Source organism: Elaeis guineensis, chromosome 2, assembly GCF_000442705.2.
Source record: "Elaeis guineensis isolate ETL-2024a chromosome 2, EG11, whole genome shotgun sequence".
NCBI classification, from domain to species: domain Eukaryota; kingdom Viridiplantae; phylum Streptophyta; class Magnoliopsida; order Arecales; family Arecaceae; genus Elaeis; species Elaeis guineensis.
The window spans coordinates 107,328,867-107,341,398 of record NC_025994.2 but is presented as its reverse complement, the minus strand read 5'-3'; the positions used below and the strand labels follow the sequence as shown (position 1 = coordinate 107,341,398).

The window sequence follows — 12,532 nt, the reverse complement described above, 5'->3', positions numbered from 1 at the left end:
CCTTGTGGAGAAGTCCAATCACCACAGAAGAATTAGTGTGCGAGAGAGGGACAAAAAAGGAGTTCAGTTCAAAAATTCAGGTGCGGTCGAAATATACAATCATCTGTTATTTCACCTAATGCCATCACTCCTAACCAAAGATCATTATCTTATCTAACCGGTGCCCATTATGTCTGTCTTGAACATGTACGATGGCATTTATGTCTTATTTGGAAGACACGATGCGTATATGAAAATTTATTTAATTCCAACATATCAGGCAGGATAGCTGCACAAGAATAATGCAGCTATCAAATCTTATACATCATAGACTATTGCTTAAATAGTTATTCTAAAAGCTAGGCAAATTCTTTAGCTGGTTACCAACTCCAACATTACCAACTTATGCAACCGATAATCAAGTCACTGTAAATTCCAATCATCAAGCTCCGGTTTCCACAAGAACAACAGCTAGTAACAATCTATTTTAATGCATAAGTAAATTAACAGGTTAAGTCAGCAGAAAACAGAAAATAGGGACTTTGCTGCAATCCTCATCTTGGAGTAAAATAAGAAAGAAAACATTATACGTCAAGCAAATAAGCCAGAAGGTTTCTCCTCATCAAGTGGCTGCTAAATACTCATGACAATAGCTTTCAGCAGGAATGCATTTTGACAATGCAGCGTGCATAATTAGCATATAATAGATACCATCATTCTGCGTCACCTTCAGGTACAATCAAATGCTCCCCTTGCTCAGAATATGTGAACAATGTCATAAGCAAACCTGAGTATGTTAAAGATCTTGCAACTGAAAGGCTGAAGTATTGCATCTATCATGTCATTATACAGTTATATGAGACAGCATGGATGGAAGGACAGCCATGTTCCCCAAAGAACAAGTTGGTTAAACAAATGTGAAATGCTGACACAACTCTTAAGACACAAGATACACAGAAATGTGCAACCTTCTATTGCTCCTCAAACAAGTAACAGCTAGAAAAGGAACAACAGAAGTGCCACACATTGGTTTTGACCTTTTCGTAGTTTTCAGCGGTACCTTAGCACTGTCATATAAGGAATTATTAATCAAGGGGGTTCATGGGACAACCGAGGATAACCTGATTTTGCAGGAGGAAATTTGTGAATAAATGGCAGTGGGAAATGCAAATCCATCAAAACAAGCCAGTAAAGAATATGTAGAAGATGTAACTATGAGCATAAACTTTCTACCCTGATTAAAGGATACGTCCAGAACAGCACGAACGACTGCAAACATATAATTAACAAAATATTAGAGAGAAGGTTTAGCCATATCAAGCAAAAAATGAAAGGTAGAGATAAAAACATGGCAAACATTAATATAAGCAAAAGCAAGCAAGAAATAATAAAAATGATTAAGCACAAACTAGTTGATTCTTATAAAAGACTCATTTAATCAACATTTGTTTCAGATAGGACTCTATAAAAGTCCTTTCACATATCATAACCTCACAATCTTGGAGACATTTTATATTTAATTCAAATAAGAAATACCCTTTTGCATACTAATCTTGAGAAATGGATACCTGTCATCTATGTCGGTATTCATTATACAAATTTCGAACTTTCCATCTAAATTTTCAAATTTAAAGTTGTTCTATTCTTGCTAATTCATTTTATCAGTAATTCTAAGTATTCTAACATCATATTCAAAATTATCTGACATTTAACCTGAATCTCCCAAGATTCTTCAATTCGATCCCAGATTTATGCTCTAAAGCATGAATACGGTGTTCTTAAAGAAACAGATCAAACAAACAAGTCTCTACTTATTTCAAAAATATATAATTTTTGCTCGCGTTTTTACAAGAAATTAAGAAAAAAATGGGTGGACGGGATCGTGACCATGCTAGCTACACTATGATGGCCTTTACACATCGATATCTTGGCGTTCTTGGCTCAATGTACATAAATCTTTCCTCCACAAAGCTCCTAGTAGCAAAGAATCTGGCTCCTCACCAGATCAGGATTTGACTGAAGGGGTCCAATCTCTAAATCACAGCTCTAAATCACAGCCATCCATCTATTGCAGAAAGGCCATGGTTGAAAGGGCATGCAGTACATGGGACAGCAGGCTGCCTGATGCCACATGGGGCACTCTCCATCTCCAAGCTCCTCTTCTTTAACCCTCAAGAATTAATCAACAATTTCCTCCTCTGAAACCAAATTTGGGCTTCCAAAGACAAAATGGGAGCTAAAGAGATAACATGAGATTTGTCTGTGTGAGAGAGAGACCTCAAGGCTTACTGGAAGTGACAGAAGTGTGGTGGTCATATGGATCTGGGGAAACTCACCACTGAGAGTTGGGATGAATGCGATAGAGCAGAAAGTCCGCTGCTTCTACAACTTAGATGTGGAGAACTGGTACCGAGGCCAAGGGCATCCAAAAGAAAACCCATTGGATCTGGACGACCACTATTTGCTATCTCCAGTTTTCTCTCTCTCAAACTAGGAGAGATGTTTGAATTTGATTCTTGCATATGTGTCCATACAATACTGGTTCTTAGCTGTTCCGTTCCCAAACCATGGTAAGCAACAACATCAGTTACAAAGTTACAACCCTAATCTAATATTCTCTTTGGATCTTCTCTTACGTTGTAGGCCATCCTTAGGTGGTCTTGCATCACAGCTTCTACCTAAAAGGGGAAAGAGAAAAAGACATCCTAAGCACAAGACTTTTAACCATACATAACCTGTTTTGATGGAGTTATCAATTTCTCTTAAACACACCAAAAGTTGGTCGAAACCATACAAAAATTTGTGAGTCTCAACTAAAAATAGCCAAGACTACAGAACTCAAGCAATAAGAAACACGCCCAAAGAAACTTTAGTCCGCACTATCAAAATAGGTGCAAAGATTAGGCATAGTCAGCTATATTCTCTTAAATTTTAACAGTTAATACAAAGAATTTATTCCACACACTATAACCCTTTTTTCCCTAAACCAAAAGATCCTCAAATGACAAAGAATACATTTTTTATCTCTATATTTTTCTACCTCTATTTTTAGCTTACTGCTTGAATTTGTTCTTGCAATGGAGAGAGGGATCAAAGAACCTTTTCTAATAGTTTGAACTTTGAAGACTTCATCCTTTTTGTAGGCCTTACTTATGTGATCGGGCGTGCATAAAGCCAAGAAAATTGTGTTTTACGAATAGGCAAGGCTATCCACTTATTTCAGCGAAGTAGTCATTTGCTTCATGATGAAGATCAAATAATTAGTTTTCTAAGAAAGGTTGTGGGGTTATCAGACCATGGACTGTAGCTCATATATGTGGGTGAGCGTGTGCACTCTGATATATCAAGCAGAAAAACCAGAAAATCAAGTGGAGAAACAAGGTGATGATTTTTCCTCTGCTCTTATCGATCCCCAGTGATAGTAGAAGTTGTTGGTGCTTTTGCATTGTCTTTATGGCATGGCATAATATAACAGAGTCCCTCCAGACATCCAAGTCCAATTAAAACATTATCCAGAAATTCATATTAGATAGCAGTAAATCCCACAGAAGATTGTCTGTCAAGTCCCTGGTGCGAGTTTGTAGAACAAGGGAGGTAATAATTGGTAGTTTCATAGATATATTCTCCAGGTTACATTTCTAATTTCCGAATTATAATCTAAAACATTCTTGCCCAGCTGCAGACCTAAAGCCAACAAAAAGCTTTACTGGAGTCAAACCATCAACTGTATTAAGCAACCAACAAAAGTTTGGAGTTGCTATTAGGCTAAATGTTCATAAGAAAAAAGATATGATATCATTAACTCCTACAAAATGGTATATGATATTGCATCCATGTTATTAGGCAAAGGGAAGAAGTTTGTAATCTAGGAAGCAATAAGACATAAACATAGATATCCAGCACATGATTTGGCATAGTTATTAGATTTGCTTAAAAGACAATTGGCTAGGAAAAATATGATAGTTCATTATTACAAAAGCAATTAAAAACTTGCATTCTTTGCTATATTTTAAAATGACAGATTCCGCATGTAACCAGTACAAATGAGTTAGAATTGTACCATAAGGCCACCCAGAAATCCATCCATTAGAATTCTGTTCCGACAATCAAAGTATTTGTGTGTCGAAAATTTTGCCTTCGCCACAAATCCCAGAGAAGCAGTTGCCATAATTAAGAAATAAAAAATAAAGCCCATCAAGCCAGTAAATCCCCAAATTCCGGCAACCACTCCACCAATGATAGACAAGAAGGTACGACTGCAGAGACAGAAGTGGATTGTTCAGTTTTCTATTAGATGGTGTTCCACACCTTTTAGGAAGCAAAATAGAGAACTGCTATATCAGCTTGAACTTAACAATAATCTTATTTTTAAGTAAACCAACATCCACTCTTACTCTATAAAGCAAGAAGGTAAATTTACAAGAAACAACTCATAATTTTTTCAAATAATTAAATGAAAAATGGATAAAAAATATGTCCTAGTTGTCACAGTAACCATTATTAGTTTCTTACCCAGAGCATTGCAAACATAGACTTACACATTTCACTTCACTGCACAAAATGGATGCCATGCTCAACAGAAACCCAAAAAATTATTTTCCATTTCACCCATGGAAGTTTGCGCTTAAATTTCTAAGACCATTGTTATGGCAAATTTTGAGTCCTTCACTCCCGTTTCTTGAATAGAAAATGACTTTTTTTATCCAATAGACTCTCCAATGTACTTTTATCATTTGCATCTCCTAGATCTATGACATTCCAGGTAAAAATCTGCATCAGCTCCAGAGATTTGTCCCACTATCCATTAGATTATTCCTCCTCTCTGCTCTCCAAACTTGTGTGATTATTTTTCCTATTTCTTCCAAATGTTCTGATGCAAATCATAGCTTAATTATCTCGCCCCTCTTCTCTCCTCACTAAACCACTACAAATCTAAAATTATCAAATTCATCCCCTACTTGATCATCCCTTTAGTGGATACTAAAAGAATGATTTAGGACCTAGAAACTGAAGACATGATCAGGTGCTAGTAGGATAGCAAAGGGCACTTGCTTGTATTGTTACCGGTTACCTCTCCCTAATTGACTACAAAGTGTATGTGACAAACCAACTAGAAAGGCTAGTACTGAGTACCTGATTCCCTCTGATAACACTCGCGGGACCAAAGAAAAAGGCATTCTCCTGGTCAAAGGTCATGGATTTTTGGAGTTTGGTTTAGAAGTAATAAGTGAATGCCGAGGTTTGGGATGAACATAATTTATTGGAGCTTCTTATCCCTTGCACATGGCTAGACAAGATCCCGAATCTAACATCAACCTTATGTTATCATTTATGAAGCCAATCAACATCAATTAAAAAAAAAATCAAAATAGAGAAAACCAAATTCCTTAGACATTTGCCCGCAACTAAGGACCAACCAAATAACCACTTTAGCTCTTGTCGTTGACCTAAACATAAACATAGCCCCTTAAATATTGTGGGAAATTGGGGGTATTAACCGAAAACAATGATTAAGGCAATCAAATCAATCCTCAAGCAACTTATATTGTAATATGATTCCCATCACTGAAACTTCGAATTTTAGGCTCTATTTAATCGCCAAGAGGGATGTGTGCCACCTCAAGATATTTCAGTTTTGTTTCTTATCAGTTTGTTGTTTGCATGTGATAGGACTAACTATTAGTGTAATCCAAAATCTATTTTCAAACAAGAAATCAGTTGTGTTCCTTTTTATCAGTCTCTAACTTTCTTGCTTCCATTTGGGCATAAAAATGAGATTTTACTGACTTGTAAATCGTTTAAGTACCCTGAATGGGAAATATTAAGGTTATCATAGTGCCAGTCACGCTAACAAAAGCATCGATCAACTTAGTGGTAACAAATTGTGCATTAAATTATGGGGCAAGGCCACATATGCAGTAGATTACCTGTATCATTGTCCTAAAATGATGTCATGGTTGTTAGCAATTTGCATAAAGATTTGCAACTAAGTTTCTCTTTGCATTTCCCGTTCAAAGAGCTTGTACCTACCTTCTATCTCCTCGTCAAAAGGCTAAGGAATCCTTTGTTTTGAATTCTATTTCATATTAGACGACTCTGCAACTATCTAGGTCCAAACAAGTAGCTCGTAATTATACGACCCGAATTACAGGGGCTCCTAGGAGGCAAAATTAGCATAGAGAGGTACACAAAGGAGTCTCCCAAAAATCCAACCTTTGAGACTGACTATATATTTCTTAGCGCACGCAGAGTAAAAGAGCAATCTCATAAGACAGCCGTGCACAATGTTGCAGTCAGCTATCACTACTAAGGAGAACATGGAGACAACCGATGCTTATCACGAATTAACATGTGAATTCTTCATAAAGGCAATATTCCCTCGAAAATCATAGATCTATTTCCGAATTGACATGACAGGTTGAGATTGGACCTGTAGTAGATGGATTTCATGTTGCTCTGTAGATTCTCAGCATTGAAGATGGGCATATCATCGCCATCGTCGCCTGATCTCTTCTCAGAAGCTCTCCCATCTTCAAGTACCGCCATTGCCGCTTCCTTCTTCACAGATTGAGGGAAAATAAAAAAACAAAAGATAAAAATATTTTTTCTGAAAAAATCGAAGAAAGAATTGGACAAGGAAAATCAGGTCTAAGATCGGGGTCGAGGTCTTTAAAGCGTTCCAACCTTGGTCTGAAAAAATCGCCGGTCGCTGCAGCACCTAGGAAAAGAGAGGAAGGGCTGAGAGTACTAGCGGTTCCACGATTAAGCCCTTAAACGGATCGGATTGGAGCCGATCCAGGAATTCGAGTCCGGTCCGTTAAATTACAAACCCGACCCGATAATTCAGAGGCACAGAAAGGGCGTGCGGAAGCTGCCATTTTCAGTATTGCCCTAAAACAGAAGAAATGAATTATAAGAGCCTATTTGGATAATCGCCCTAGATCTGAATTGGAAATAGAATTTTTAGTATTATAATATATAAGATCTGATCCAGCCTATATTAACCGAATCTTTCTCGGCCGATTCTTGTAGGGAAAAAATAAGATCTATTTTCTCAATAGAACACATGATTAACCCACCAAAATCTAGTCATACGGAAAGAAGAGAGGAAAAAAAAACTTCCATCGATATTTCATCTAAAACTTATCAAAAACAATCACTATTTCAAGTACGATCACTTAACACTTCTAAACAACCATCCTACCTTCATCAAATCATTTTTTTCTGTCCTCTACAATTCTGAACTCCTCAGCACACCTTATGGATCAATCATGATAGATGCTAACAATTGCTGGAGGCCCCTTATTGGAGATTAGTGAAGGGCTTGTGCTCGTAACAGTTCAAAAAAAAAAAACATGAGAGGTTTACTTTTACAGATAGTTTCATTCAATTGTACAAATTTAATTACTAAAAAATAATGATTAATATGTAAAAAGAGGTATTAGAGAATAGCACCGGCAATAATAGAAGTAAACTTTCATATAGAACATAATAATTTACTAAATCAGTAAACCCTAACTTGGATAGTATCACCTTTTGCCCTCTAAGCAAGAGGTTTGAGGCTTAGTTTAATGTGGCCTCGCCTTCCTTTTTGACCTTTGATTAATTAATTTACCTAATTCTACAAATAGTGACTTGTCCCTTTAGTCAGGGTACAATAATTTTAGGGTACAATAATTTTAGTATAGCAGGTAGGAGTTAGCCCCTACTAATCTCAAGCAAAATATGGATCAACATCAGAACCCAAATCAACCCAATAACAAGTTGGTTTGGATCAATTCTTGGGTTATGCATTTTTTCAAGAATAAAAAAGTAAATATAAATTTTATTTGAGAATAATATAATACCTCAAGCTTCGACCATTGAAAAAAAAAAAAAGCTACCATAGAAATATTTAGTAGAAATAACAAAAAAAAAAAATCATACAACAACAACATAATAGTTTATTCAAACAATAGAAAATTATGAAGTTTTAAGCCATACTTAACATATTAAAGACAAATAAATGAAGGCAAACACCATGTCCATATTTTATAAATTTTTTCAAAGGTGGCAAATTCCATATCCATCAACTTAACCTCAAAGTTATTTTATACATATTAACAAGTCAATCGAGCAAATGAGATATATAGGAGGAAGAGAATTATCTATTAGACTAAGATTATTCGAATGTTCAAATAAAAGAACAGGTAAATGTTCAATCAAACAATCCATTCAAAATAGAAAGAAAATAAAAGCCCATAGCAACAAAAGAATATCTCTAACGTACTCCAATCCAACAAATAGTATAGCATAAATGGATTGTGTTGGCTCGGGATCGATTACCCGGCCTCCCGATCCCATTGGATTTCGATAAATAAGATCCCAAACTGGGAATCAGACCAACCGGGCAAGATTTGTGTCCACTTCTCAAGTTAACATGGAGCCACGTGCACCCTCTACTACGGCAAATGAACTTGAACTAAGAAAATTAAGCCCCCAATTTAACCAATAACGATGGTCTTCCGAAGATCTCAAGTCAATAAAGGAATGGTATGCACATACATACAACCTTAAGTTTCAAGCAACCAATTAAAAATGCATTCTATCTGAGAGAGAAAAAAAACTCAACCGATCCTTTACAAGGACTGGCCTGCAATTGCTCCACATGTTAAAATGTTTCCATCAAAAGCAAAAAGATTCCAAAGCATTCCACCAAAAGAACTCATGTCTGGGCATCATCCCCGCAAAATCTTTCCTGACCTGTTACTTGGAAATTTCAGTTCTTCACCAACATATTGCCTGTTCAGCACACTAATGATATTCCTAAAAGAATTCTGCATCCTTATAGATGCATTTGCAAATCCATGAAGTTGCGCATAGCGATGGCCATCCCTTCACAGAAGTGATGCTACTATTTAACAATCCCTACTTAAAATATTAGGGCTGGATTTTGACATTAAAAAACTCATAAATAAAGAAACTAGCATTTACAAATGTCCTTCAAACTACAACCATCTTAGAAAGGGGGCAAGGCTATAGAACTACAGAAAATTACAACGGCAACTCCTTGGGATCTGAAAGAACAAGGATGCTATTTTACAACCACCCAATCTAAATCACAAACAAAAAAATCGCTTAGATGATGGATCCTCCACTCCGAAGGAATGCCTGTGGAAGATAAACAAAGGACATATTATTGTAACACCAAAGCATTGTAACTTCTTGTAAATTTCACAATACGCTCAGACAAAGGAGAATAAGACCAAGAATAAGAAGTAGAAGAAACAAGGTGAGAATGCGACCAGCTTGGTAGCAGCAACTGAGTGACGCTGTCTTTCCTTCCTTTCCCGCTGGCACTCACCACACCAGCTGGAAAAATCCTTCTGATATTTTTTCATCTCCCTGAAAACTGAACTGTAAACACAATGAATTTAGTTAGTAGACCACATCTGTAAATTGCACTTCCTAAAAGATAATTGGAAGTTAAATGAAACACAAGCATAAAAAAGACAAAATATATAATAAACATAAAAGCAGCAAGAAGATGACTGATTTCACTTAGCACATATGCATCACGACTTCTGAGCAGATGCCAAGAATATTTCCTCAAAAGTGGCAAACATTGGCCGGAAAACAAAAACAAATAATAATGAGCAGAAACCTTCACATCAGGCTCATCATTAATAAGCAGTAAAAATCTCACTCGTTAATGCAACAATTATGAACCATCAGATCATGTTAGCCTCATAATAGTGAAAATAAGAGGCAATCATGCTCATTACCATCTGCCCCAGCATTTAACCTCCCTGGAAAGGTTATACCCGATCAGAAAAGGTCTGAAAGGTATTTGAGAAAATTACACATGCCCATGCAAACACATGCACAAACAAATGATACACAAGGATGCACGTGTATCATGATAAATTAAGGATCCAAAAGTTTGAACATGAAATACAACATTTCAAGTGCTCAAAAACAAAAATAAAACAAAACAAAAAACTTCCATGCTCTGACAGTCTATTGCCTACGCATCAAGTAGAGACAAAAATGCAGAATATCAATACAATTAGCATACTAATGACCTAGTGATGACATCCCCCCTCTCATTGGGGAGATTCTGGGTAACTAGGTTCAAGTCTTCAGTGGTACATCCCAAGTATTTCGACCTGGGTAATAAATTTTGGGTGGGGCTTCCTTTCTCTCTCAAAAAAGATCGTAAAGTCTATAGACTAGAACTCCAAATCATTGATCTTGATCCAAAAAGATTAGAGCACATACATCATAATCCCAACTAAACTAGATGCTTGTAAGTTCTAAATCATATGTCAAATCAAAAAATTATCATTGCACTAATTTTCCTTTTCGGAACAACTTGATGCATATATGGGAATTTTCCAGAACTTCTGATTTTTGTTTTCTAGACATTTAGATGTTGTCTATCATGTTTAATGGTGCGGCTTTTCAATTTAGACATTTTATTGCCGCATTTGCATCAGTATGGTTGAAGCTTCAACACTGGCAATACAAATCAATAATGGGAATATTGAGGATCCATGCCATTGATCATGCGCTACTTTTTTGAAATATAAACATAAGTTAGTTTTGGAGAATTCTTAAGTTAGTTTTGGAGAATTCTTGCATAAGCATCCAAGAGACTGGTAATATAAAATGAAAAGCCAAACTATTGATCACCATATATTAATATATACACCTTAAAAACATGAAAAAACTAAGATTCAACAGATTCAGAATCTTCTAAACCGTGAATTAATTTTCCTAAGAAAATAGCATGTCACAAGATCACCTGAGGAACAAGTACAAAACCTACAAACAAATGATTTTGTGCCTAATCATACAAGACACTCTAGAACATATTTAATAGTGTTGAGTTTAAATCTAGATGTTCCATCATTTATCTGCATTAGTGAGATTGAAACTAAAATTTTATTAAACATATACACACGTGTGCATACATTGACATATATAGAAAATCTTCAGCTTACAGGCACTTCTTTAAATGACCTAATTCTTCAAATGAATGTGGAAATCTCTCACTTAGGTAGCATTGGTTTTATATTTAGTAGAAGTATGCAACAAGGTCTCAGCTACCAGTATCAATACCCAAACTGTAGCATGATCAAAGCCAGCCCAACCTGACTGACCCGGTCCACCAGCCCAAATTCTAGGCAGGCCTGGGCATGCATTTTGACACATTGGGCCAGGCCATGCTCTGGCCCATGCTCAAGTTGTGTCAAAAGTACCCAACCCTGAGTGGCCCAACTATTGTTCAAATATATATATTTAATACTTAAAAATCCTTTCCTACACACCGCATCCCTCTCAGCATTTCTCTTATTTCTTCCTTTCCTAGCATCTCTCACCCCTCCCTCTCCCACACTCCATTTCACTTTCATTTGTGTCACAACTACTAGACTGCTGCTGCATGCCTGCATCCACATCCTATTTCCTGCTACCTTTCTCCCTCTTTCATATTGGTCTCCAGCGTAGGCGAATGGACCACCATGGCCGGCAGTGAAACAAAGGCTTGTGTATTTTCAGGTTGGGCCATGCCAAGTACATGCCTTGACCTTCTATTATGATGCAGGACTCAGGCTCCAAAAATTCTGCCTAAAGCAAAGCCAGGCTTGAGCCAGTTCGGTTGCTCTTGATTTGAGGCTTGGCCTGACGTTAACCCAGCTCACCCCAATGGATGCACATGTCCAATCCAGAACCTAGTGCTGAAACAAGGGCATACCATTATGGTACTTAAAGTGCCCTACAAATCCAGTATGGTATGCCACCCATAGACCAATATGGTAAGTACTTAAAAGTCATATATACAACATGTAGATGTGAAATGTTTATCCATATAAAATGAACTACTAAGACAACCGATTTTGTTCAATGTAAAAAGTTCAGCTATAAAATAAAAAATTTAAAAAAAAAAGAAAAAAGAGTTGAATATCCATTATCTTTAAATCATGACCCTATTTTAATGATAGCTTGCAAGATTAGCAAATATTACAGGCTTTATCTACTTATAGCTCAAATCAACTTTAGATGTAGCTTGAACCAAGCAAGGATCCACAGATATGAAAACAGTCCTTACAAGCTGCTATATAGGTCATCCAACTCATTACTTTGCAATGGCATATAGCAGATGCCTCCATTAGCTTGAAGCTTAAGGGCACTGATTTTCCCACATAATTTCATCCAAATGGCTCTCAGACATATAATTGATAATATACCATCTTCCCTTCGAAGTTAACATTTATTCAAATCACTAGCAACGTGAACACAAATTCAGGTGCAATTAAAAAATTACACTCTTTTAATTACTTCGACTTATTAAGAATAGAAACATCGCTAGTAAAGAGCATATTTCAGGGATTTGTTATCCGTCTTTCTGCAACAGAAGCTCTGGATCCATATTCAACAACTCCAGAGAACATATAACATTATATATGACTTTATCTTATTTCCATAGTAAAAGCCTCAAAAAAATTAGTTAGAGATCCTGCAAAGATTTTGAGCAGATGGAGAAATATAACATGCTGCATACTACTTCATA

The 12,532-nt window shown here is 36.4% G+C and overlaps 2 protein-coding genes across 4 annotated transcripts in view; both read right to left on the bottom strand.

Annotated features, from left to right (window-relative positions):
* Positions 1-382: 382 nt before the first annotated feature.
* On the bottom strand, positions 383-6,818 carry LOC105036947 (uncharacterized). Of its 2 annotated transcripts, none has more exons than XM_073252586.1 (5): positions 6,664-6,818; positions 6,410-6,534; positions 4,040-4,235; positions 1,229-1,248; positions 383-766 (listed from the first exon to the last, which is right to left on the bottom strand). In XM_073252586.1, exons 2-5 carry the CDS (start codon positions 6,523-6,525, stop codon positions 736-738), a joined length of 363 nt encoding a protein of 120 aa, XP_073108687.1. In that variant the 5' UTR covers positions 6,526-6,534; positions 6,664-6,818; the 3' UTR covers positions 383-735. The 2 variants fall into 2 exon arrangements, with proteins under 2 accessions (XP_073108687.1, XP_073108686.1); XM_073252585.1 differs by having other exon boundaries at positions 6,410-6,537; positions 6,664-6,811.
* Positions 6,819-8,909: 2,091 nt separating this feature from the next.
* Positions 8,910-12,532, bottom strand: part of LOC105047386 (2-oxoglutarate and iron-dependent oxygenase domain-containing protein CP2) — a 21,866-nt gene continuing 18,243 nt past the window's right edge. For both annotated transcript variants that reach the window (XM_029265813.2, XM_010926304.4), the window contains 2 exons: positions 9,264-9,375; positions 8,910-9,129 (listed from right to left, as the gene is read on the bottom strand). In XM_029265813.2, the coding sequence (XP_029121646.1) occupies positions 9,097-9,129; positions 9,264-9,375 (145 nt within the window). In that variant the 3' untranslated portion in view covers positions 8,910-9,096. The remainder of the gene's footprint in view (positions 9,130-9,263; positions 9,376-12,532) is intronic.

What these genes read in the sequence shown, in the direction of transcription:
- LOC105036947 (XM_073252586.1), bottom strand. Translation starts at nt 6,525, where the DNA reads ATGGCGGTACTTGAAGATGGGAGAGCTTCTGAGAAGAGATCAGGCGAC. An exon ending in GATTTCTGGGTGGCCTTATG is followed by an intron (nt 1,249 to 4,039) that starts GTACAATTCTAA and finishes ATATGTTTGCAG; the next exon opens with TCGTTCGTGCTGTTCTGGAC. An exon ending in TCGTTCGTGCTGTTCTGGAC is followed by an intron (nt 767 to 1,228) that starts GTATCCTTTAAT and finishes TAACATACTCAG; the next exon opens with GTTTGCTTATGACATTGTTC.